Source organism: Columba livia, chromosome 22 (assembly GCF_036013475.1).
Source record: "Columba livia isolate bColLiv1 breed racing homer chromosome 22, bColLiv1.pat.W.v2, whole genome shotgun sequence".
Taxonomy (NCBI): domain Eukaryota; kingdom Metazoa; phylum Chordata; class Aves; order Columbiformes; family Columbidae; genus Columba; species Columba livia.
This window is the reverse complement of record NC_088623.1, coordinates 3,674,192-3,699,738: the sequence shown is the minus strand read 5'-3', so window position 1 is coordinate 3,699,738 and position 25,547 is coordinate 3,674,192. Positions and strand designations below refer to the sequence as shown.

Below are 25,547 nucleotides of genomic sequence, written 5' to 3'. Positions count from 1 at the left end.
ACTTCTGCAAAGACCTTAACGAATTTCTGCCATTTGTGACCTCTCCTCAACTGCCAATACACACTTTTTTTCCTTTCCAATCTGCAAGAAGCCTTAAAATAATAACATTACTGTACTTCCCCAAGTCTGGATTGCTCTACCCCAAAGCAGCTCGGGGACACTCGGTCACAAAGCGTCACAAGCAGCTCCGTGAACCCGCACTCGACCTCCGCGTGTTGGGGACCGATAAAGGGAGATGGCCCGAAAGATAACTGCTGGCTCTGCTAAGAGAGAAGCTGGAGACTTTGGGGTCCCGAGATAACCCCCACCCCGCCGTGAGCAGAGACAGGAACCGGGGCTCGGCTGCGGCCACAACGTTTCCTGTTTTACATTCAAGAGAAAGAGCGAGAGCAGCAAAATGAGGTGGTTGGCAAGACGATGGCAGTTGGAGCGTGTCCGTGCCCGATAACCCCCCTGCTCACCCAGAGCCGACAAGGGGTAGGACGGGACCCCTGGGGGCAGGTAAGTGCCCACAGCACCGGGGCCGGCAAGGGATGGAGGGGAGCAGAGGCTGCTGCACCAAAAGCAGCGGTATGCACCTTTTTTCCTCGTTTTTCACCCCACTTTCAGCCTACGTGATTGACACTGGGAGGCTGGAACATGAACCAACAAGACGCGCTTATTTTTTCTCATTTCCCTTGAAGCAAGAAGTGTAACAGCTTGGAAAGCAAAGATAAAGGACATGTTTGTTAATTAGAGAGGGTAATTGGGGGTAACAGGAGGAAACAGAGTATTAGCTTGTCGAGAAGGCCTCAACAGTTTGCTCAGCGTGGGGTGAGTATTTTCTTACTGGACTGTGTATTTCTTTAAGTCTTACTTTGCTTTAAAGCGCATTTTTGGTTAATTGAGGTGGGAGAGGTGCTGAGCTGGTCCTGATGGGAGTTACCGGATGGGCAGGGACAGAGCAGCAAATCTGACAGCTGGATTCACCGAGCAATTTGGCTATTTCTAAAATTAAGAAAAACTAGTTGAAAAAAAGGCATTTAGAGACACTCCAGGAGCTATTCAAAAAAAAGAGAATGCTCAAAAATTAATAAAAAGCTTTGACTACACCACAGCTAGCACAAAGACAATAAAAAGAATTACAAATAAGATTTTAAAGCAGACTAAAAAGCACTGAGGTATTATATACGTAAATAGGGTTTACTTGTTCCCATTTTTTTTTTTCCATTAGATTCAACAACTTCCTAATTGCTTGAGACAGAATGAGACCAATGAAGCTTCAGTGGTTTTGTTTGACACTGAAGGACACTTCACTTGAATTTTCAGACACTAAGAGTTATTTTTTCCCCTCTTTCCTACCTTAATGTGATTTACTATGAGAAAAGCCAACACCAGATCCAAGCTGATCCCCCCACCCCGGTGGGACAGGAGCCCTCTGAGCATCCTTCACGGGATGTCCAGCCCCTTCACTGCCGATGGGGCGAGGGGACAGGAGATGGGGACAAAGCTTTCGCTCCTCCATCACATGAGGACTCCAGAATCAGTGTCCGATACCTCATGTTTATTTAAACTTAAAAATAATCAGTTTTTGCTCAAATCGTGTATTTTCCAGTGGTTACACCAGGACAGAGGACCCTGAAACAGACCGGCAGAGCTGCACCCACCATGATCAACCAGCCCCGGAAGCGCCGGGGTGAGAGCTACGATGAGAAGTGCGAACGGCGGCATGAGATGCGGGAGAACCTGCGACGGCGGAACAACGTGACGACCTGTCGGCACCTCGGGAGGGGGCCAGAGGGGTCCCCGCAGAGCCCCCGGCACAGGGAGTTCCTGAGGAGGAGGAACCTGGTGAGCGATGCTGGGAGGACATCGCTGGGACAGGAGCCTGGAGGACACGTCCCCATGGGTCCCTCCTTGCAGGTGGAGCCCGGAGCGCCCGTCCTGCCGCAGGTAACACAGCCCCCAAAGTGCAGCTTGCTGCTCTGACCCACAGAAGCATCCACAGCCCGTCCACAACAGCATCAGTCAAAAAAACAAGAACGCACCAACAAAAAAGTCCATTTCCTGACAAACCACCAATGTTGTCACCTCCCTTCTGGAGTGCTCCTCTCCCAAACCTTGAACCTGAGGGAGATTTTTCCACCATTCTTCTAAGTACAACCCCACATCCCAGCTTTTGCACTTACACAAATTATTTTTACCCTTGAAAAGTGAGCTCTAAATGCCTGGCTTCCCTCCACCACCTTCACTGTCAGCAGGAAGGGTGCAGGAATTAGGAGACTCCCTGGTACTCGTTACAGCAATCCAGAGGAGTCGCTGCCTTGAATAACATCTATAGAAAGATGCAAGGAAAACACCCCAATCCCAGAGCCAAACAGGTTTCCTTCTAAATTTATATTTCGTGCAAAAATAACAATTCCCTGCGTACGTTGCGAGTTCATCCTAGGGGCTTCACAAACCTACGTGAGCAAAGACAGTCAAACATGAGATGATTTCCAGGCACGCACACCCACAAGATCCCTTTGCAGAGCAATTACCTCCCACTGCTGTTTGTTTCGCTGGCTTTAATCACCTGCTAGACAGCAGGAATCTGGAACAAGCATTTACACGTACCCAGCCCATGCACGGTGCCTTCCCCTGCCTGCTCTTGCAGGGGTAACAGGGTGTTCCCAAGCCAGCAGGTTTCCCCACAGAGCTCTGGGGCTGCTGCAGCCAAAGCAGCAGATCCTCACAGATTCGTTATGGTTCCTTGGCATCTCCTTGATGCTCTTCACCCAGTCGCTGTGGGGACAAAACCTGACTCGGCCACAGCCCCTTCCCCTCTGTTCCTCCCAGCCTGGTCTGGAAAGATGCTGACCTGAGCTGCCCTCTCATTCCAGCACCCCCAGAGCTGCCCCACATTCCCCCCGGCACGCTCCCCGCTCGGCCTCAGCGTCCCCCTCGGCATTTTGGCAGAAACCATCCCCAGGCGAGGAGCCTCCGTGAACACCCAAGGTAGGTGAGGGATGCTGGGGTTTCCCAGCACAACAGTGTCCGCGGCATTTCCCTCCCATCTCCAAGTCCCCATCGAGTGATTTGGGGTGTGAACCAGCAGCTCCCCTCTAAGCCGAGCTCCCACACCAAGTCTGAGCTCCTGCTGCAAACTGTTCAGAATATTTTTCCTGTGGAGCGATAAATCAACCCCTTGCTCAAGCCCCCGGTCTGCTGAGCAGATGCTCTGCCCTACAGAAGAACCTACAAGTGATGCCACCCCCAAGACAGCCAAGAGGGACATGCAGACAGAACATCCCAGCCCCTGGGGCTCTGGGATCATTCACATCCCTTCCCTTTGCTTTCACAGGAACACAGACCCTTACAAACCCCAGCACAGGAGTGAAAGACTCGAGCCAGCAGACAGAGTAAGATGGTCCCATCCTTCCTCCCTGGGCTACAAATCCCAATACCTGTGGGGGAGTGGCTTCCAATGCTCAGACCCAAATGCATTTCACCTCAGCACGAGCTCTCACTGTAAAAAATCCCCAAACTCCATTGGGGCTGCTTCAGACACCCACAGTAACACACTTTCCTTTTTATTTCAGTTGTGGAATAGCAGTTTTAAATAAGGTAAGAGAACCATTAAAAACTAGCCTTGAACTCCTGCAAATGTCAACAGCCTCTACAATTTCTAAGAGGGACACTGACTGGTGCTAAAGTTTTATAGTTTCAATGTGATAACGCTGCTTCTATAGGAAAGTACTTCTGTCCCATCTACCGTTCTCATTCAGTAGCCGCCCTGATTTGATACACTACATGGCAAAGATGCCAGAACTCCAATGCTGTAAGAAAATATTTTCACTTCCCTGGAAAACAAACAGAGGAACCCCAGCAGGCTTTGCTCACCACCCAGGAATAGGCTGTTAAATTGTTTTATTGCAAAATACTTGGATTTTGTAGCTAGTTCATAAAATATTTATAGAACCAAACCAGTCCTATCCATGTTAAACATTTGCCCTTTGCCTTTCAGGAAATGCTGCAGCTATCCAACTACCTGAAGGTATGTACCCAATATTCTACGTACTCACCTGGGAAGCAGGTCTTCCATTGGTATGGCAACACTTGAAAAGTTATAATGATTAAATAAAGAGGGGTTATATACTCCATTTTAACATGGCAAACAAAGCCTAGACATAGGCACTGAACCCAAAGACCTGTCTGAAACCCAGGAGCCCTGACCCTACATGGGACACGGGCTGCACCCAAGGGCTCCAGGGGGTCCCCACCAGTTCCAGGGGGCCCCCACCAGTTCCAGGGGGTCCCCGCTGACCAGTCCCCCCTCTCCCCACAGGAGGCCCTGCACCGTGAGCTGCTGCTCAAGCAGAAGATGGTGATTTTGCAGGAGCTTTTCTCCACGTTGCTGCAAGCATCAGAAAAATCCTGGCAGGTACCAACTTGCTGCACGGCGGTTTGTGTCTCGGTGGGACGGGGTTTGCGTGCAAAAAGCAAGAACATCCCACGGGTCTCTTTCTCAGCACTAAGCTCTGGATTTGATGCTTTACAAACCTAGAGATGTTACAGACCCAGCAGACAAGACATCGTGCAGACCCATTCACTTGCCTGTCCTTGCTGTCACCTTTCTTTTTAGGGAGGGTTGAACACAAAGTTTGGGGGTCGCTTTGCTTTAAGTTTTTCCCCCTTTGTGCCCCAAAAGATTGTTACAAAATGTACTTCACTTTCAGATCAACAGGAAGTATAAAACCCTTTTCTTCAGTAAGGTTTTGGGTTTTTTTTTATGCTTCCCTTTCCCACTTTTCCTAAATAAAAAGCAAGCAGAAGCATGGGGGGGGAATAAATAGAATAAACCCAAACAACCACCTTCCACCAACCTTTGTTTCTTAATCAAAACAAGTTTAAAATATTTTTAACAGATTTTTTTCCCCAAAAATAAAAGTCTGAAGTGCACCAAACTGCTGCACCCAAGCGCTGCCAAACACTGTGTACGGTGGGGAAACACGGACTGTTGCTTAATGTGGGAACATAACGGCTAAAAAAACCCCACCTGGCACAAAGAGCTTTTGTCCCAGCTCCTGCTGGGACCTCATTTCCCTTTGGGGATGTGCTCTGGGCCCAAAAACAGCTCAGAGAACCCAACACATGATGCTCCGACACATCTGCTCGGCCTTGTGTGTTCTGTGAATCGTGACCCTGCATTGAGCCGTTTCCCCACAGCTCCAACAAACCCCCCGGGCAGCACTGACCCAGGGCCCGTTTTACTGGCAGCAAGATGTAAAATTAAGGCGATGCATTCTATGCGACATATAAAGTGGTTTATATAGGATTATTAAATCAAATATTCATTTCCAGTTCATCGTGCCATTAAAAAAAAAACAAGTGGTTTGAAACTTCTCTTGGGGCATAAAAATGAGTGATTGGGCGAGAGGGTGTAAAAAAACTTGTGCTTGATGTTCTGTGGTTGGAAACTTCCGCCTTCGCTCGCTTTTTCAAATATAATATGAGCAGGAAAAAACAGCCTGAGCCACTCTGCAGGAAGTAACCATGAAACCTCAGATTAGCAACAGGTGGGTGCACTTTGCTTCTCGCTGTCTCTGCCAAGGAACAGAGACTTTGCTGCTGCCTCTTGTAGCCAGATTAATTATTAATTAACTCACCGCTGGCACTGGAGCCAACAGGGCAAACAAGGCAGATGCTTGGGGGAGTTGGGCTGGGGCAAGGGGCTGCTCTGGAAGGATGGACATCACATCTAGATATATAGATAGATAAAATACAGTCCTATACCATAACGCTGTGCCATGGAAACTGATGGCTGGTTGCCCGTTTCCACGCCCAGGTGAGATGCCAAACGCTTGTTGCAGCAGCTTTTTAATCCTTTCTAATATTTTGGGTTTCAAAGAAACGCTATTGCATGCGCATAAATGACAGGGCAGTAACTGCTGAAACGGCCAGAGTCATTGTTGAGATGCTGCTCATACCTGTGGGTGCTTGTGGTTTGATGGAGCAAGTGACACTCTGAAGGAGGATGGGGTGTCATTAAACTGAAGGGATAAAGCATTTGGTTCCTTCCCCCTCCCATTATTTTACTCCCAGGTTAGAGAGACCTTCCTACCACAGGTCTGTACCTTAAACCCCCATCGGTTGTAAAACTCGATCCAAAACCACTGCCAGATGAAGGAAGCTAAGCAAGTCTCAGTTATTTAATTATTAAGATTAATTAATTGTAAGCTGTTTTCTTAAAGAAAAAAATCGCTACTTTCATAATTTCCCCCCTTCCTGACCTCTGAAGTTGAGCCTGACTTTTGGAAATATCTTGCAGCTCTGCAGAGTTTAAGCTCCTGTCATTTCCAGTATATTACTACTATAAGGACTCACTTTTCCAGCACAAGCATCATGTTTGGGCAAAGTAAAAGCCTTCCAGAAGCAGCATTTATTATTATTGCTTCAAACCATGCTATTTAGAATGAGTAAGGAAAGGAGCAGGGACTTGATCAATCACAGCACAACCAAAACACTACAGCTGTCAGGCCAAACCAGTTTAAAACACTTATCCAGCACTTAAATGACAGCGCTAGAGAAATGCAGAAGGGTTTGAGAGGGGTTTTGGAGCTGCCCATTTGGGTAACCTCAGGTCTCTGAAGAAGAGGGCTACAGGGGATTAAAATCCAGTATTTAAGCATTTGCAAGAACGGGCATTTTTTGAGCATGTTTGCCCTAATCCCTTCCCTGCCTGGGGATGATAATTGTGGTGGATATCAGCCTTTTTTTAATTACTATTATTTTTAATTAGTCCTTTTCACATAGAGAATTTTCAAAACAAGGGCTTGACCATGATTTGCTCACACAACATCTCTGGTCCTCCCACATCTGTGCACATCCTCACCCCTCGCTGCCATTCTGTTCTGCTAACGGCCCCAACAGAGAAGCTTCTTCCATCTAGGGAAATCTCTCTACTCTTTGTTATTTTGCCAATTTCCAAGCTGCATCTCCACGAACGGAGTTTGCCAGCACATTTCTGCTCTGAAGCGTAGGAAGGGCCGAGTGCTCCGTTACCTTGTACTTTGCACAGTCATTTACAGCTGAGCACAATGGCCACGACAGCACCGCCTTCCAACCTGAGCCTTTGCAGATAACAGAACAAAATAAACCACAGAATATTTCACATGTAAAAACGCTTTTTAGAACTCCACCTACTTTCTAAGAGGATAGAGCCTTTAGTTCTTTGTACCGACAACTGAACTGGGAAGATTTGAGTCTTTTGGACTGTAAACTTCTGGGCAAATTTAACCAGCGCTAAGACATGGGAGAATCGGTTTTGCTGGGGTCTAACAGCTATTCCTGTAACACCAAGGAGTTACTTTTTCAGAGGCTTGACTTCAAACAGCAGTAAGCAGAGGGGATGGCAGCATTCTCAGTGTTGGCGGTGGAAAAACAGCCTATGTGAACTCTTTGCTAGAATTTTATCTGAATTTGCATGCAATCTGGTTTCACAAACCTTAAGCAGCCTGACTAACACTGAGAGGACATTATAATAAGGAAAATGAATCATCCCCATTACCCTCTATCCCCCTGCCCAACTGCCAGATGTTGCAACTCAAGACCCAACCTATTTCCTAAGGGAACGAGCAGGACCAGACTTCAGCGCCACTCTGAGCTTTAGGCGAGGATCAGGGCTCTGTTTCAGCCAGACCCATCCAGACTCGCCCCAAACCCCCTTGCTCTTCACTTCTCATCTCACAGAACAGCCCCAGGAGGGTTTTTCTATGCGTACAAGTTTTACTTCCTCCATATGCCACTTATTCTGAGATCGTGAAGGCTTATTTGAGCTCTAAGCTTTGAAAACACTTAGACTCAATTTACCCACAATATTACAGATGAATGGAGAAAGCGAATTAAAACACAAGCTAAGAAAACACTGGGGGCATAGTGTATAGTTCATGATTCCACACATCACTTCAATTGTGTTTTATTTTCTCCCCCCAGGGTCAGCTGAATGAAGATAAACTGAAGTGTAAATTAAGGGCACTTGAAAATCAACTGCAGGCTTGCACCCAGGTAACATCTGATTCACTGAGAAACAAACACAGGTGAAGAAAGGCATGAAAACAAGATACTCAACCATGTAATAAGGTTGGGTTTCAGTTTCTAGAGCAATCTGATTAGATATGGATCTAAGAAGGATTTTTCCTCTTTGCTGAAGCAATGCTTCACAGCAAACTAGCAGTAGCATTCACACACTCCGGATTTGCTAATATTCAGGTTTACCAAGACTAGGAATACGTCAGCCAAGACCCTTCAAGCACTCTAATTCTTCCTTTAAAGAGTTACTCAAAGGAGTGTGTGAAGAAGATCCTGGTGGAGATGGAGGACCAGAAACAGACCTACGAGCAGAAGGCAAAAGAGGCTCTTCAGAAGATGCTGGAGGACAAACTCCAAGCAGAGCAGCAGCTGCAAAACTCTCAGGTAAGCAACAAGGTTTACACCTGGCTTTGCTTTAATCTAGTCCTACTGCAACAAACAGCCCCCACAAATCAAGGAAAGGTGATGACTGGCTTACCATTAGTAACAAATACGCAAAAATGACCATTTTTTTAGCTACTGAGCCAAGTCCAAAGCAGCTTGGTGGCAACCTGTCCTCATTTTGTGAGCCACACATCAGGTTATTAAAAGCTGCACACAGCTGCAGAAATATACTGTTGTTTAGTAGTTTTAAGCATGATCCCTTCTCCTCCACTGTCCCTTCTCTGCACACACACACACACATATCCAGGGCACGAGGTCTCCAGGAATTGCTCTTATGTGAGAACAGATTTTCCCCAAGAGATATCCTGTGCGTCAAGCCAAATTTCTATGCGGTGATTTCAAAACAATCAATAAATTGTATCCCAAAGATTACCAGCTTTCTAAATCCTCCCGGCAGCAGAGGCTCTCGGGTTCCCCAGCAAACCCTCTGTCCATCAGATGGCATCAGACCCACACGGGTGACTGTAACCCAGGGGCAGAAGGAGCCAGCGCTGCCCCTGCTGATGCCAATGACTGTGGATGTTGTTCAGGACTCCCAGCCGTGGGTCACAGCCCAGCCGTGGGTCACAGCCCAGCCGTGGGTCACAGCCCAGCCGTGGGTCTTTGCTCCCTTCTCTAGAGAAGCCTGGCAGCCACCAGAGAGGACCTCACCTTCTGGAAAGAGCACTACACCACACTCAAAGCCGAACTGACCAAAGTGACCACAGCACACACCGAGCTCCAAAACAGTTTCCACATCTTGCAAAGCGAACTGCAGGTATGTTAGTTCCCTGCAGGAACAGCATCTGCATTTGCATTTTCTGATTTGCAAGCAGGGAAGCCCCCAGGTTGAGACCACAGAATCCCAGAGTGTCAGGGGTTGAAGGGCCCTGGAAAGCTCATCCAGTGCAATCCCCCCATGGAGCAGGAACACCCAGATGAGGTTACACAGGAAGGTGTCCAGGCGGGTTGGAATGTCTGCACAGAAGGAGACTCCACAACCCCCTGGGCAGCCTGGGCCAGGCTCTGCCACCCTCACCAGGAACAAGTTTCTTCTCATATTCAAGTGGAACCTCCTGTGTTCCAGTTTGAACCCATTACCCCTTGTCCTGTCACTGGCTGTCACCGAGAAGAGCCTGGCTCCATCCTCCTGACACTCACCCTTTCCATATTGATCCCCTTGAATTAGTCCCCCCTCAGTGTCCTCTTGTCCAGCTCCAGAGCCCCAGCTCCCTCAGCCTTTCCTCACACGGGAGATGCTCCACTCCCTTCAGCATCTTGGTGGCTGCGCTGGACTCTCTCCAGCAGTTCCCTGTCCTGCTGGAACTGAGGGGCCACAGCTGGACACAATATTCCAGGTGTGGTCTCCCCAGGGCAGAGCAGAGGGGCAGGAGAACCTCTCTGACCTACTGACCACCCCCTTCTAACCCACCCCAGGTACCATTGGCTTCCTGGCCACAAGGGCCCAGTGCTGGCTCATGGTCACCCTGCTGTCCCCAGGACCCCCAGGTCCCTTTCCCCTACGCTGCCCTCGAATGGATCATTCCCCAGCTGATACTGGAACCTGGGGTTGTTCCTGCCCAGATTCAAGACTCTACACTTGCCCTTGTTGTATTTCGTTAAATTTTTCCGTGCCCAACTCTCCAGCCTGTCCAGGTCTCTGATGGCAGCACAGCTTCCAGTGTCAGCCACTCCTCCCAGCTTGGTGTCATCAGCAAACTTGCTGATAGTAAACAATATATATTAAAAAAAAAAAAAAACCCTTGGAAGAAGCACATCAGCAACCCAGCCCTCAGCTCAGGGATGCCTTTAGTCACCTGAAAGTCATCCATGCTACATGCTCATGGTGTGGGGTCAGGGCTGAGCTGATGCCAGGGCTTTTTCTCACCCCAGCAAACATCGGCGCAGAAGGAGCAGCTTGAGCAAGCCCTGGGCGTTCTGCAGAGCGAGCACACGGTGCTGCGGCAGCGAGCCAGCGCCCTGCGGGATGACAACCACCTCAAGGCCGAGCACATCAGCACCATCGAAGGTACCGCAGGCAGGGTCTGTCCTCCAAGTGAATGGAGGATATAAGGAAAATACTCTTAAAACACTGGTCCTTAAAGCCAAGTCCAGGCGCATGCAAAGGGCTCACTCTGCACACCTCAGCTTGCCTGGAAAACCTCTGGTTTCCAAAGGGCTCCTGAAGTCATTTCCAACTAGATTAAAGGACCTCAGAGAAGTGACTTCTAGAAGAAAGTATAGAATGGGAGACCAGAAAAACACCCCAAAACCAATGAGTCCTCAGCTTTGATGAGGACTTCTACAGCCTTGTCAGACCTGAGCACAGCAACACAGAGCAGCACCTGTTAGTGTTGGATATTACCCGTGTATAAATACATGGTAATAGTGTCTCAAAGTACCAGTTCAGACAGAGAAAAACAACTCACACATACTTCAAATGGTTATTTTAAAACACAATTAAGGAAGAATAAACAGGCAGCAATTCTATTTTCCCAACAGGTCTCACACAAACAGCTCTGAAATAAACAGTAACTTAATAGAATGTAAGGCGCACTAGAAAAAGCTGCCAGAACTGAAAGGGAAATTCACAGCCAAAAATCACATCCCTCTGGAGAAGAAAGTTCAGTGTAGCCAACAATACCCACTCCACACACATGGAGAACGGGAAAGTTGCCATCCTTGCATAACAATACACAGAGATTTACATCAATCTTGATTTTCTTCTACTGCCATTTCAGATAAATTGCAGAAAGAACAAAACCAGAAGGTAATGCTGGAAGCGACAATCAGCCATTTACACAGTGAGTAACACAAAATCATGCAAAGTAAGAGACCTGCATTCATGCTGTGGACAATAACAGCGGCTTTTTGCATTCGCAGAGTTGATACGGAACCAGACTGAGGAAGGGAAGACCCAGGCGGTGTCCGTGCAAAGGCAAGGTCAGCAAACTCTGTAACTCCCACCTAGCGCTCCTCTTACTGGACACAGGAACGTTAGACCTGGCTCTAGAAGTCTACCTTCATTTAGAATAAAGAATTACTTTAAAGCTGCATAAAACGAGTTACTATATATCACTAGTTAACGTCAAAACATAAGTGTATTTATGATGGCAAACACTTTAAAAAAATAAATGGATTTCATTGCAAACGCTACCTCAGTGGCTATGCCATTTTTTTTTTTTCCCAAACAAAATACATTCCAACTTATAATTGCAATTACAGCTTTTAATTCTCCCTCCCCTCCATTTCTGGGAACTACTTAGAAATAGTCCTCTAAAGACAATTAATTTGTAGGTACAGCAGAGAAAGGCCTGTGATAACCAGCTCAGCTCCTGTGTCCTCTGCTGTGCACGTAGCAAACATTACCTTTAAACTGTGCTGAGTAAACAAGATGTAAAGCAAACTGAAAGCCCAGTTCTGTTTCTCATCAGAAGCCTGTTTTCTAGACCAGGTTTTCACCACGCAGACCCCACCTCTCACTCCTGCCAAGGAAAAACAAAACACTCTGCTAGAGCACCCCGAGGAGGAGGAGGAGGGAGAAGAAAGGCTGAAGGATGAGATGCAGAAAAGGACATCCCAGCTCACAGCAAAGGAGAAGGAGGTGAGGAAATCACCCAATTGCAGCTGGGACACAGTTCTCTGCTGGGGACAGAGCTGCTGGTATTGATGCTCCAGCACCAAAGCTGCTGGCAGTAACCCCAGCTCAGTATCTCCTGCAATTATCATCTCTGATGAATTTTTTTACTGACACCAGCCTCACCTAAACCAATGCAACATATACATTCCATACAAACCTGCTTCTGCTACACAGACAGTCCCAAAAGCCAAAGCCATGCTTTAAGAGCTGAAACCTTGATCACAAAGCAAGGAGAGGAGGCAAACAAAAAGCTTGCAAATAACAAGAATGGGCTGTTAAGAAAAGCAATGCCCTTACAACCAGGCTGCAAACAAATTCAAAGCTTTCCAGCCTCTTACAGGCTCTTTCCCATCAATCTGTGCTCTCTGCCAACAAATAGCCCCCCAGTTCTTGCAGCAGCACTCAGCAAGGGATTATAAAAAATAATGCATAACTTACTGTAGCAGAGCTTAGAGCCACGCAGGAGAAGAGCTCAGCCTACCGACTGGTGAGTGTACCCTCAGGCATCACCTGGCATCAGCTGGGGAAGGGTTTTGTAAAGGCAATCACAGCAACTGGGAGCAGCTGGGGGACTCAGCTGCTCCCCACTGATGGCTTTTCCACAACTGCCAATGTCCTGCTCACTGGGATGGTACCCGGGTTTCACTCTGCGTGGCCGTTCAGGAAAAAAGGTGCTCCCTGGGTTTTGCGACAACCAAGGTGCCTGTCCCATGTGTGTCATGCCTTGGAGGGTTTAAAGGACTTCTGCAATTGCTCTAGCAGGCAGTGAAATGCATGTTGAATTTCAGAATGAGAGGCAAACCTTGCCACGAGTTTGCACTCTGTGTCGTCTTCCTGACATATACGCTTCCACAGCCATAAAAATAAGAACTGCTTCTTTGTGCCATGTGAAAGAGGGCAGCAAAGCCAAGAGGGTCACGGGTTGGTAACATCGCCTCTGTTGCCACATTCCCAGTAAAGCTGCGATCTGCTCTGTCTCCTATAGGTACATATGGACGTACAGGTAGCAGAGGTGACGATCCCCCATCGCTGCGGTCCCCGTGCAGGGGCCAAGCGCTGCAGCCGCTGCGGGAGCTTGGCCACCCTGGGTGCGTACGGGAGCGAGGGGATCCCTCCTGCTAACGGCCCCTCGCTCTGCTTGCAGTGCACGGAGCTGCGCTCGGAGCTGGAGGCGCTGAGCGAGGAATATCGCTCCTGCCTGACCAGGCTGCGCCAGTGCCGGGATGAGCTCAACCACTTCCAGAGCGAGCAGGCAAAGGTGGGAGGTGTTTCCTTGCCCCGATTCCCAGGGCTTGCGGACCAGCCTGGGGAAAATTCTCCCATTTATTTGTGTAGCACGGAAAGACGGATGACATGCTTGCTAGGGATGCGATGAGAAGTTTCTTCTCCCCATCTGTTTTGCTTCTCCTTGCAGAGACGGCGCGGTCCCTGGATCCCTCTCCTGGTGGTGGTGATAGCAATGGCCATAGCCACCTTCCTCGCGAGTTACACACCATGAAGGACCTTCTCAATGACCAACTTCACCACAGGAACTGACTTCTGCTTCACCAACAGCGATGAGCCCTCGCCGCAGCGCACTTCTGCTGTTTCGTACTTATCTGTTTGGTTCATGTACTGGGCTGGTCTCATGCCAGACAAACTCCCACGGCTCAAATAAACGCCAGGAGATCCCCCACCCCTTCTCTTGGCTGCTTTGGTTACTCTGCCCCAGTTGATGGTTGCTCTGTCCGGTGGCTGAGAGAACTACACAATTCTCTTCATTTATTTATTGCCTCCCTAAACGGGAGGTGTTTGACCCTGGACCATCTCTACTGGTACCTGACAAAGAAGCCCAGTTCAGGGAGGCATTTTAGCACAGTCCCCTCATGCGCTGCCTGTCCTGAGCATTTTCGTAGCTCCTGAGTCACATCTGCTTCCCTCTCGCTACCAGCACATTAATTCAGAGACAGGGGGTTTAAGCCCATTCTGGAGCTGCACTGTGCAGGTTTTGTGGTAGCACTTGCTCCTCGTTCAAACACAGGCTCAGCTCCAAGGCAGTGCAAGACACCACCTTGCACAAGTAGTAAATATTATATGAAGCCTACAATAAACTTCACAAATTCAAAATACTGTGGTGTTCGATTTTTTTTATTAATCCTCAGCTGTTTGCAGCAAGTAAATATCCCCTGACTTTCCAGGGCATACTTCGCAGTCAGGATGGAGGCTGCAGAGCAGCTGTGGGTAGGCACATCCACACAGTGGTCTTCCGGGAATTAAACGTGTTTGATTTGCAACTTGCCTACAAGGTCGGGGGCCTGAAATAGTCACGACTCAACCTTTAGTGCCCAGGGTCTCAGTGGGCTGCACACATGGGAACTGCATCTCTTGCTTAGGTCCCTGATGCAAGCGAGAAATAGGTGAAAAGGTCTGAGTTTGTTCGTTTTACAAGGCAACCGCTGGAAGGGACACCACCTCGCTCGAAATGCAAAGATCTACAAAGTCACTCTGTGCACCGAAGGCCTCCTTCAGCTCATCGCACCAGGCGTCCAGCACCGCCCTCAGCTCCGCGCACAGGCTCTCCGGGATGCTGAAGGAGTAGATCTGGACCCTGAGCCCGTCCTTTATCCTGGGGCAGGACGCCTGGACCGTGAACACCCTCAGCGGCGTGAGCGCCAGGCAGTTCTCGGCACCCTCCTCCATGGAGAAGGCGTAGGACGCCGGGTAGCCCAGCAGCACCCCGACGATGGTGCAGAGGTTCCAGCCTGCGGGGACAAGCTCGCTGGAGGACACCGGGCCGGTGGCCTCAGCGGCCCCTAAGTGGGCAAGGAGGGCGGCGAGGTGGCCCCTGATGGCCTCGGCCTCCGCTGGCCCGCAGAGAGCCGGGCGCTGCCGCCCCGCCGAGACATCCACGAAGGGCGCGGGGCGGGCGCGCAGCACGGCCGCCAGCCTGCGCTGGGCGAGCCCCGGCTGCAGCAGCAGGGCCGAGCCCTCCATGTCCAGCAAGTGCAGGCGGCCCGGGGCCAGCCCGGCCTCCCTGAGCCGGGCCAGGTACCGCCGCAGCTCGGCGGGGCCCGCCGCGCCGCAGTCGTACAGCAGGCCCGGCTTCAGCCCCGCCGCCACTGCCAGCACCTCCCCGGCCAGCTGCAGGGCACGGCCCGCCGGGAACCGCCACCGCCGCCCGGCCCCCAGCTCCTCCCGCGCCGCCGCCACCAGCGCCGGCGCCGACACGGCGCTGCCCGCCGGGCCCTCCACCCCCGGCCCGGCCGCTGGGCCCATGAGCCGCGCTGCGTTAAACCACCGCCGGGCCCAGCGCTTCCGGGTCGGCCCCGGCGCTGGCGTGGGTGGGAGCCCGGGGCGGAGCGCTGGGGACCCGCCCGGGAAGGCTGCTCCGCCCCGGCCGCGGCCCGGGCCCGGATGGAGCGGCCTGGCCAGGCGGGCCCGGGCCCAGGCGGGCGGCAGCTGCTGTCACAGAAGTTAGGGATTGGGAGGGACCTCTAAAGATCACCTAGTCCAATCCCCCTGCCAGTCCATCACCCTCAGCACAGAGCCAGCTCGCAGCTTCCAGAGCATGCTTTCAGCTTTTGAGGGTGTGCAAGAGTTCTTTATTTTAAATATGTGTGCATGTTTTGCGTGTGTACACATACATACAGAAAAGCAGGCTGGAAGAAGTGGCAGCCTCCCAGCTTGCAGCTACAAGACCAGTTAAAAGAGAGAAATACACAGGGTGATATTCTCCAGGCGGTTTTAATAAAGCACAGATATTTTTTTCTCCCCTCTAATGCTCAGGTATTTATATACAATGTATCAATAGCAGATTAAAAAAAAAATATTACAGAATTGAAAATCTGATCTATACATATCAGCCACTTAAGCAAACAGCAGAAAACAGTGAAGCAGCTAGAGGTATTCCTGTAATCCCCTCCGTTTTGCACCACTTCCAAAACAAAAAGACTGATGAAATTGAACAAAGATGACCAGATTTACAGACTTTATTTGGATTTAAGGCAAGGCACACTCGTTAAGAAAGACTTTTTTTATATGTACAACGTAAGCCACGGGGCACGGTGGAGGGAGCGTCACTGTGCCGGCAGCGGCTGCGCCATGTGCATGGCGGGGGCCGGCATGGGCCACCCCTCCTGGTGGTTCTGCAGCAGCCGGTACAGCTGCTTCAGGTGAGCCACGATGTTGTCCTTGATGTCGGGCGTCGAGATCTGGAGCCGCACGCTGCCGCTGTCAAAGGAGCGCGTGAAGTCACCAGAAAACATTTCGTAGATCATCCGGGCCACAACTGGGATGACCTGTTCGAGAAAGAAGACGGTTGTTTTAGCCTAATGGTCACACAGCACGCAACTGTTGTTTTGCAGGAATCCCCCTGGCCTGGGTGCAGGGGGTGGTTTCCACTGTAACCCAAAGCATGCGCATAGATCAGTGCCACTCAGCACACGTAGCGTTTGTGTTTGCTGTGACAAAACCCACCAGCCCTGTGGGTGTTTCCCGGTGTCAATAACCATGAGAGAGAAGAACGAGTCTCTGGCACCCATGGGCATCAACCCAGAGCCAACACACCAGCCCCAGCAAGGCCAGAACATGGCACTTCAGAGCCTCAGCTCCTACCTGAACCACGATCAGCTTCCTCTCCCTGGGTTTTCCGTCAGGCCATTCTTCTCCAAAACAGAAGTAGATCTCATATGGTGGCTGTTTCTCAATTTGTCCTTTCTGATGGGCAATCAGCTCTAGGAAGGAAAGCAGAATGCTGTGGGGTTATCTGTCTTTTGTTTAGAAACACCTCATTAATCATCCCAGGTCTCACCTTCACAGTCCTTTGCCAGAGCTGCCTCTTACATTTACAGTTGCAGCTTATTTCTTGCACCCAGAAGAGCTTTCTTTAAAAGCAAGGCCCACCAGTGCTTTTTGGAGCACTAAATGCTCACTAAATGTTCACTTTCTTGTGATGCAAACCTGCTCCATGGTCCACTGAAGTCAGGGAGGTGGTGGCCCCTACACGGGCTCCAAACAGGAGCAAATTAACTGATGCAATTAGGCTGATCCTCAGTGCAGACCACCCATTCTAGAAGTGCCCAGACCAGTATCCAAAGCTATTTCCCAGAAGCAGAAGCTACCTACCGCTTAGGAATGTCTCCAGGCAGAAGAGTTTGACTTTCTTCTGCCTCTCAATCAAATTTGGTGTGGTGGAGGAAGGCGCGCAGGGACCAGACCAGTACACCTTGCACTGGCAGAGCCGGACGGCGTAGATGGCATGGCCACTGACCTCCAGGATCAGTCCCCTGTCCATAACATCTAGCAGCCGACTGGTAAAGATCTTCTGCCTTTCATTGGTGATTTGCTCCGTTCCTGGAAACTTGACTTGCTCCAAACTGATAGGCCCAAAGAGCTCTTCCTGGTCTGGCATGGGACCCAGCTCTCCGTAGAAAAGTCTGCATCCCTGTGGGTTGCTAACAGTCGTCGTCGCTCCAGTCTCCTTTCCTCGATATTCAAACTTGATTTCTAGGTCTGTCACTGAGAGAGAAACTGTCAGTATGGCTTTTCCTGGACCTTTGCATCGGCAGCAGAGACACACCACGCAATCCACGCTACAGTCACGGGGGTGTTTAATCTCTACACAGTTCTCCACGCTAACAAGCAAACGGCCACAGAAAAATAGTCAAAGCACTGTTTTTTTAAGAGTACAATGAGAGAAGCACTACAAATCCATATACATACTTGGCAGAGAGCTGATCCAGAGCTCCGGGCTGCTGAAGAAGTCATGCTGCAGTGCAGTTGGTGGCATTTCCATATCCAGAGGTTCATTCTTTGGCCACACAGCTTCAGAGCTGCAGTTTTCTGCACTGGCTGGAGCCATTGGAGAATCTACAGAAAGGAAACAATTCTTCAGTAAACCAAGATTTTATTTCAAGCATGTACCAATTTACAAGCAAACACCTTCACTAATACATTAGTCTCTGCCACCAACCATTGATATTGAGAAATGGAAATGTCTCTTGAATAGGGACATGCTGAGACTGATTCAATTCTTCCTCCTCTTCATCATCAAGATCATTATCCTTTTCATCCCAGGGAGCTGAGCCAGTGGAACCTGCGAACAAGCACATCCTTGTGGGCAGTTGATCAGTGTGAAACTGCAATGCATTTCTTGAAAAAACAATGTAATCTTCACGTTGGCTTTGCACAATGTTGGAAATCTGTGTATTTTCTGAATATAAGTTTTAAAAAAAAGGAAAACTCTGAACTGTACAACATACTATTTTCAGTTTAATATATCAATCTAGAAAGATAAGGATACAGAGAAACTATTGCCAACATTGGACTGTTTAGCAAACATGCAACTGCGTACAGCTTTACTAATTTTAGTACAGGTACACTATGGTTCAAAGTCCACTTAGTTTAAGTACAACCGGGTTTACACATGGCAGCTGCTTTCCGCTGCGCGCAAAGGCAGCTCGAGAGTTAATGCCGCGGAGGGAAAGGAACTCGCTTTGGACAAATGCCTGCTCGGTAACCAGCCCTGTGTCAGCAAAGCCCTCACCTGGATTAATGATTGATCCCTGGGACTGCGGGATATCGCACACTTCATAAATTTTAATAGGATTCATAGGCACCTCCTTGGTGCCATCGTACATCAAATTAAATTCCCGGCTTTTGTTGAGAGCACATCGGAGCTGGGCTTTCCACTTTGCAGGGTCTGGCTCATCGACTCCTTCCTGGTACTTTCCCGTTTCCACAGCCCAAGCCTGGGGACAAAGTACACTGTGCTCAGTCCAGCCCTTTCAGCTGAGCAGCTTTTATCAAAAATCAAACTTCCAAACAAATTCACTTTAAAATCCTTCTCTTGCAGAAGTGTTAACTACAGCTCTTCTAATAACAGCAACGGAAATTCCTGTTTTAATAGCTTTTCCCGTTAAAAGAAGGGGAAGGGAAAAAAAAAGATGTAAATCCAGATTTCCAAAACCCATTAGTAATTCTGAACATGCATCTTCAGTCAAGTTAAGAAAGTATAAATTGTACAGGACTGTGCACTGAGTTTTTCCAGGTGTCTCAGGTTCAACATCAAAAGTCATTTTTGCCAGCGAGCCGTACCCTGCGTAGGAGGAATGGACTTGGTTACGAAGGAGTAGAAGAGCAGCCACAGACACGCAGCTGCTCCTCTCCCTCTCTCACCCCAAAATCAGACTATCAGTCCAAGATCCCTCCAAAGCAGCAGTCAGAAATTCCTCAAAGGAGCATAAGACTTATAATTAATGCCTTGGGATAAGAATATTAGGGACGGCAGCAACGAGTGTTGGAAGTTTGTGGTGGATCTCTTAAGATTTAGGTATTTAATGGTTTGCTGCTAAGAACAAGCCAGCTACCACATCCTAAACCTAGTAGATGAAGCAAATTGCAGCAATCTTCCATGCAATCAGACATTACCAGGTCTTTGGTGGTCAGAAAGGGTTAAAGAACTCAACACCGTTTCAGACAGTGCCAAGCCTGGCATCCAGGTGCACAAAGTGGCTTTTCTGAGGTCAAAGAAACAGGACAAAATGTGCCTGGAAACAGCTCCCAAGATACCTATCCAGATCCTGGGCCAACAATTCAGCCCTTTGTCTCTGTTTAAGAGCCGTGGATATAGCGGAGCTCCCTCCTCCCTCACCTTGAAGATGGTGTTCTCCTCCTCGTGCTGCGGGCTGTGCCGAGTCGCGTGTTTCCAGGGGATCTGAAACCGCTTGGCCTCGCGGTTGAGCCAGATGAGCCCGGGGTACATCCCGCTGTCCACCTGCGCCACCAGCCACGGCTTCAAGCGAACTCTTCGCGGGTGTAACGCCATCGTCTGCAAAAGACAGGGGTAATAGAGGACCAGCTGCTAAAGGTTAGTTCAGACTCATATGCTTAAAAAAATATTCATGGAAAAGGACCCTACGCTCTTACTATCTGTTACGTTACTGCGCATGGAAACCGCTAATTCAGATTCAGCTCAATGACTCTTCTGCCAGGAGGAGTTACAAACTCATCACGAAGCAGGTACCACGATTTTTACCAGAACAACCCACTATTAAATATTCCAGTAAGCAGAGACGGCGCGTTATTTGTGTTAACTGAGGGCGAGCCCAAATCACACCTGAGTTGTAAATGCTGCGCAGGAGAAAAAGCCACAAACAAGCCACAGCAAGAAGAGGCAGCAGAATTTCAAAAGCCTCTGCGGACGCCTCAGCGAAGGGGCCAATCTCACCTAGTTCTTCCTCAGTCGTGTCAGATCCAGGAGGAGAAAAACTAGCATGTGCCAAATCAGAGGCTTTTGCCCCAGTTGAGGTAAAGGTGGAAGCATCAGGCTGAAGTGGTGGGGAATGTTTTACTAGAGACAGACGTTCCTCTTGTAAGTAATTTCATGACTTTTTCCTGGATGTGTATAATCATTCGCAAACATCACTGACCTGTAATAACCAGGATGTTTATCCAGAAGGACACGAACTGCAAGTCTGCCTGCACTGGTGCTAAAAATCAAGAGATGTTGACTTAACGTTTAGGGTTTTTTTTGAAAAACAATGCTGTAGTTAAGTGATCAAAGCTGGGTTTGGTTAAGTGGCCCTGCGTTGCTACTACATTTGCAGCCAACCAACAGTATTTTTCTCGTGCAGAAGTCAAACGAACAAAATTAGTGACTGTCGTTCTGTAAGAAGAGGCAACATTTGGTATCTTTAGATTTTAAAGGGAGGGGACTTTTAAACTAGATGGGTGCTTAGAAGGTGTATTTCCCATAATCATTTGTCAGTCTTGAAACAGATGTGGGAAACTACAAATATTCCCATGAATAAAGCAGTTACAGGATAAGTAAAACCTTTGCCATAAGCCCTAAATCCTGCTGCAGGAGTTACAAAATGTGTCTAGTAGCAGAGATGGAGAAGATTATAAAATCCTATCCAAGAACTAGTCTAGGAACAGGTTTTATTTGTTCAAATAACCCTACAGATGCAAGTGTTCACACAAAATTAATCTGAGCACAACTTTATCTGTTAAGCAAAGAAAATGTTCAGATTCAATTGCAAATCATCTTTAAATGATAGTTTGAAAACGTGCTTCGTCAAGGACGTGGGTACATCAGCAGACTGCTTCCCAGGAGCTGCGCAGGATCAGATAGCAATCATCAAAGTCATTCCTGTGCTTCTGAAACTCTGCTGTATTAGTTATCCATGACAAAAATGCTATCAGAATTAAACCTCCAGTAGTGTGTTTGCAAAGACACAAAGTCCAGGTTAATCCTGAACTTAGAAATGAGGCCAAAAGCTGGTATTGATTTCCCTTGCAAAGAAAAAAAAGAATTACTTATCATTCTAACAAAAAAAATCCTAACTAAAGCTTGTCTGTACAACCTCTTTAATACTTTACAAGCAGCCTCCTCTGCTTCTAATAACATATGCTGTGCACGCACACATTTGCAAGACCGAGAATCAATTCAAAGCAGGGAGAAAAATTCCTGCCTCTCCCAAACCAAATCTATTTGGTCACACGGAGGGTGAGCTGGCACCGCTCAACAAGGTTTGAATAGTCCCTCGGATCCCAGACAGCGTCTGTCAATACGCAACACTACAATGCTTTATGACCTTTTATCGCCAATGACTTGTTGACACAATAACCGAGAGCAAATCAACTTGAATCCCGTTGCTGAGCTCAGACGGTACGTCAGCCTCTTGCAGCCTTCAGTGGGGTCCAGTAACACTGCTCCGAGAGCTGAGTGAGCTCAGGGAACGTCTTCATGCTATTAATTGAATTTCCAAGGCTCGGCCCTCACTCAAGACTCCTTGGCCCACGTACTTGGGAATCCTCCAGTTTGCTTTATTCCACTCATACTGGCTGGCGCAGAGGGGTAATTAGCACATCCCTGTGCTGCTAATGCATCTCAGGTCAGCGATACAATTATTCCCTGTACTATCGTTATGTCGCACACTTTTCCTTGGAGGGAAGACATTCACCCCAACAACTCAAGCAAATTCAGGAACGAGCAGACACCCTGCAGCGACTTCTCCCGCGGCCGCAGGTGAGTGACCAAGGTCAGGGACAGCCCCGGTTCACCGCGGTGACTCTCGGGGCTCCGGCGCGGTGCCAGCCAGCATGACAACACACAGCACACCAGGAAACCGCCACCTGAAGCCCGTCCCGGCCTCGCTGCACAGATGCTTTCCCCTCTCCGCCTGCACACCCAAGTGTATTTATTCCGTGCTCCCGCTCCACCCCGCTCACGAAGCCTCTAAAGAAAGAAGGGATCTCTTCCAGGTTCATTGCTGCCATACCACGGACCTCATTCCTTGCTCATTACCTTTCTTTGATTACATTATCCTGTACTTCATGGATTTGTGTTCATTTTTTTCAAAGACGAGCAGCTCAGACTTTAACACTGGCATTCCCACAAAGGCTGAACTTTCATCCGAGTGTCCAACACTTTACCACCTCCCTACACTAGGAACCTATAGCTCCCGTGTTTCAGAGACCTATACGTCACTTTTCTCTCCACACATCACTTTCCTCGCAGCCACCCGCAGGGCAAGCGACGCACCTTGAGCACAATTAACTCTTATAATTCACACTCCTTATGCCCCAATCTGGTAACCCCATCCGTGCCTGGACAGCCTGTTATCTGGATTGTTACAGATAATTTGGGTTCTCAGGGTGGTAACAACTGTGGTCCGAAAACAGCTGTTGGTGACCAGAGCGGCGGGGCAAATATTACCCTTGCCCTAACTCTAGGCCTCGCTTTATGCCAACTTGAAAGACGTAGCCTAGGGCTAATGCAGCACAAGCAACGGGAGCAGGAGGGGAAGGGAGCAATAAATAGACATTTTCAGCGGGATTTACCCTCCCGCCCGCCTTCGGAGCCGGGCGACCCCCCCGCCCCGCCGCCTCCCTTCCAACCCGGGGCGAGCCGCTCCTGCCGGTCCCACGGCCCCGCTGTCCCCGCCGTGTTCTCCCGTTCCAACCGACCCCCCGGTCACCCCACGGGAGCCCCACACGGAACGAGGCTCCACGCAGGGCGCGGTTCGCATCGCGACCCCCCCCCTCGCCTCGCTCCGCGCATCAACTCACCCCGTTCCGGCGAGCGGGGAAGCGGCTCCGCGCCCGCGGGGGGCTCTGGGCCGCCCCGCGGGGCCCCCCACGCGTGGGCGCAGCGGCGGGGCGGGCCGGGAACGGGCGAGGGGAGCGCGGCCGCGCCGGGGACTCGGCGGCCGCTCCGCCCTCACCTGCCCAGGTGCGCCGGGCGCAGCCGCGCCGCCCGCTCCGCCCCCGGCCGCGGGGGTGGGCGCCGCTCCGCGCCCGCGGGAGCTCCGCGGGTCCGGCCCCCGCCTCCCGCTCCGGGCTCAGGGGCGAGCGGACCATCCGCGGCCCCGGCGTTTCACCACATTTCTTGTTTTGGTTTTCTTTTTTCCGTGGAATATTTAGGAAAGAAAACAAAATCGAAAGTTCTGGGGGGTTTTGTTTGTTTTCACTGTTCAAAGCATATTTAGCCCAGGCGATCCTCAGCGCAGAATAAAGACCCAACTTAAATTCAGCTATGAGGAACGCAAAGCCACGGGCAGGCAGTTTTGCTGTGTTTTTTGGGTTTTTTTTTTTCGTTTTCTGTTTTGTCTTTTCCTGAAAAACTTAAATATGATCCTTTTCCCCCAGCTCCATCCCTGCTCGCACACCTACCTCTGGCTCTGGCGCATCCCCCTCCGGCCCGGCCGCAGTTTTCCACCCCGATCTCCGCCAGCCTCGCGTTTCGTTGCTTTTCCTCGTAGGTGGAGAATCGTGACTCAGTGGTGAATCTTGGTTTCAAGAGATCACACAATACTTTACTATTCAGTTTCAGTGAACCACAGAAAGAAAATAGTGGGAATTTCCCTTCTCCTTCCCATCATGAACGCTTTGGATAGTGCTGAACCCTGATTTTGGAAAGGCTTGCTTACATCCAAAGTGCAGTCCTGTGCCGAAACTTTGGAACTATGCAAAATTTTAAGATCATTACACACAGAGTAAAGTTAATTTACACACAGAACAGTTAATTCTGCATTTTTTTCTTGAAAAGTTTGCCTTGTATGATAAATACTTTAGGCTTCGTTCATCACACAAATGTAGCCACTGAGAGGTAACATTTAGTACGAGTTGGTCAGCACATAGAAAAAACTTTCCGGCAATACAAAAAGACAATAAATGACACTCAAATGTTAGTGGGCTTTTTTCTTTGTGGACTAGGACTGCAGTGGTAGATTTTACATGTGATTGGTTTGTTGTACCTGACCATTTTTGACATGCAAAACAAGGGACAGTTGTTCCTGTAATAATACCATCAACCATGTTGTCAATCCTGCCCTATAAAACGGTCTGGCCAATTTGGTGAGCAACTGGGAAGGGATGCACAGAGACACTGGGCTGAACTCCTAGCCCAAGCATGAGGGATCTTTGATCTCTTCTCAAACGAGCCAGCGCAAAAGCTGCTGTTCATCCTCCCTGCATTCCTCCTGTCCGCGTGTCCGTCCTGCCTGGCAATTTAAGGATTCTTCGGGTTTGCTTTCCTTCCTCGCCCTGGGAGCAGCCCTGGGCTGAGCTTTGCTCTTTCTAGGCCCCACTGTGAGGACACTTGAGCTCGCCCAACCCACAAGGGGGGTCTGAGCTAGTTAAAATAATGGAGCGACGCAGCAAAACGACCAGGCAAGGGCTGCTCCAGCGTGGGCGAAGGATTTAGCTTTGCCTCCAGTTTCATTGAAGCTGGTCCTCTCCCGCACCCTATGCCTTTGCTACAGCCTCTGCTGCCTTCACCAAGCGGTAACTCAGATGCCAAACACATGAGTCTTTCCAGCCCTCTGCAGGATTATTATTTTTAACCCCCCTTGAGTTTCTACCAGCCTCTGCTGAAGCATGTGGCAACATGTTATGCTAGTGAACGGACGGGAAATAAGCTGTCTTTTTCCATGCTCTTGGCTGGGAAACTGCAGCTTTTGAGCTGTACAGGTGATAATCTAGGGACAGCTCTTCAGGCAGGACACGTAATCAGGTGGGGTTTTTTGCAACTAATCATCCAAAGTGTTCACTCTGACATGAAATATAAAGCATTGATCCTAACCCTTTCTCAAACCAAATAAAGAAACCCTTTGACTGATAAACTGTACTTCATGAAGCGACATTCTACTGGCTGAGAGACAGCAGCTTGTTTGGTACAGTCTGCAGAGAAGACACTTTGGACAATGAGAGTATAAGCAGAGGAATTTTCATACCAGGAGCTATGGGGTTTAATTTATTTCAGTGCCAAATTAACACCAGTACTTTTATCACCATGATTGCACGTCATGATACCTGTAATAGCAGCAGCTCGGCTTTGTAACGCAGGTCTCTTGCAGTCCTTTGTTCCCTGCTGGAAAAGATTGTAGTCATCAAAACAAAGGGGAACCATTTTCTCTCCTGGGAACAGATCACCAAGTTCCCATAAGGCAAA

General features: G+C 49.3%; 4 protein-coding genes across 15 annotated transcripts in view; 1 reads left to right on the top strand and 3 right to left on the bottom strand.

Moving 5' to 3' along the window:
- The window catches only part of LAMB3 (laminin subunit beta 3), a 64,825-nt gene extending 51,718 nt beyond the window's left edge, over positions 1–13,107 (bottom strand). For both annotated transcript variants that reach the window (XM_065038670.1, XM_065038677.1), the window contains exon 1: positions 12,551–13,107. The gene's annotated coding sequence lies outside the window, so the exon portion shown is untranslated. The remainder of the gene's footprint in view (positions 1–12,550) is intronic.
- TRAF3IP3 (TRAF3 interacting protein 3) lies at positions 50–13,785 on the top strand. 9 transcript variants are annotated; one of them, XM_005510406.4, is made up of 17 exons: positions 50–501; positions 1,595–1,932; positions 2,862–2,976; positions 3,323–3,380; positions 3,561–3,585; positions 3,986–4,015; positions 4,307–4,402; positions 7,954–8,025; positions 8,293–8,433; positions 9,113–9,250; positions 10,366–10,501; positions 11,214–11,276; positions 11,356–11,415; positions 11,922–12,076; positions 13,098–13,115; positions 13,257–13,370; positions 13,527–13,785. In XM_005510406.4, exons 2-17 carry the CDS (start codon positions 1,648–1,650, stop codon positions 13,608–13,610), a joined length of 1,590 nt encoding a protein of 529 aa, XP_005510463.2. In that variant the 5' UTR covers positions 50–501; positions 1,595–1,647; the 3' UTR covers positions 13,611–13,785. The 9 variants fall into 9 exon arrangements, 7 of the variants coding, with proteins under 7 accessions (XP_005510463.2, XP_005510462.2, XP_064894750.1 ...); XM_005510405.4 differs by having other exon boundaries at positions 13,098–13,124; XM_065038678.1 differs by adding an exon at positions 610–813 and having other exon boundaries at positions 13,098–13,370.
- A 436-nt stretch (positions 13,786–14,221) lies between these two features.
- On the bottom strand, positions 14,222–15,428 carry C22H1orf74 (chromosome 22 C1orf74 homolog). Its single transcript, XM_005510413.3, has one exon. It carries the CDS (start codon positions 15,365–15,367, stop codon positions 14,534–14,536), a length of 834 nt encoding a protein of 277 aa, XP_005510470.3. The 5' UTR covers positions 15,368–15,428; the 3' UTR covers positions 14,222–14,533.
- Positions 15,429–15,816: 388 nt separating this feature from the next.
- On the bottom strand, positions 15,817–23,891 carry IRF6 (interferon regulatory factor 6). Of its 3 annotated transcripts, none has more exons than XM_065038681.1 (8): positions 23,768–23,891; positions 19,743–19,919; positions 18,636–18,840; positions 18,063–18,185; positions 17,813–17,959; positions 17,216–17,608; positions 16,706–16,824; positions 15,817–16,389 (listed from the first exon to the last, which is right to left on the bottom strand). In XM_065038681.1, the coding sequence occupies exons 2-8, from the start codon at positions 19,914–19,916 to the stop codon at positions 16,168–16,170; spliced, it is 1,383 nt and encodes a 460-aa protein (XP_064894753.1). In that variant the 5' UTR covers positions 19,917–19,919; positions 23,768–23,891; the 3' UTR covers positions 15,817–16,167. The 3 variants fall into 3 exon arrangements, with proteins under 3 accessions (XP_064894753.1, XP_064894752.1, XP_064894754.1); XM_065038680.1 differs by lacking the exon at positions 23,768–23,891 and adding an exon at positions 23,165–23,325; XM_065038682.1 differs by lacking the exon at positions 23,768–23,891 and adding an exon at positions 22,401–22,896.
- Positions 23,892–25,547: the final 1,656 nt, after the last annotated feature.

Bases quoted from the DNA above. Each gene is read 5' to 3' on its own strand.
- TRAF3IP3 (XM_005510403.4), top strand. From the start codon at position 1,648: ATGATCAACCAGCCCCGGAAGCGCCGGGGTGAGAGCTACGATGAGAAG. The intron at 8,026-8,292 runs GTAACATCTGAT...CTTCCTTTAAAG, and splicing joins AACTGCAGGCTTGCACCCAG to AGTTACTCAAAGGAGTGTGT. The intron at 8,434-9,112 runs GTAAGCAACAAG...TCCCTTCTCTAG, and splicing joins AGCAGCTGCAAAACTCTCAG to AGAAGCCTGGCAGCCACCAG.
- C22H1orf74 (XM_005510413.3), bottom strand. From the start codon at position 15,367: ATGGGCCCAGCGGCCGGGCCGGGGGTGGAGGGCCCGGCGGGCAGCGCC.
- IRF6 (XM_065038681.1), bottom strand. From the start codon at position 19,916: ATGGCGTTACACCCGCGAAGAGTTCGCTTGAAGCCGTGGCTGGTGGCG. The intron at 17,960-18,062 runs GTTGGTGGCAGA...TCCTTTCTGTAG, and splicing joins TCCATTTCTCAATATCAATG to ATTCTCCAATGGCTCCAGCC. The intron at 17,609-17,812 runs GTATGTATATGG...TTTCTCTCTCAG, and splicing joins CTGGATCAGCTCTCTGCCAA to TGACAGACCTAGAAATCAAG.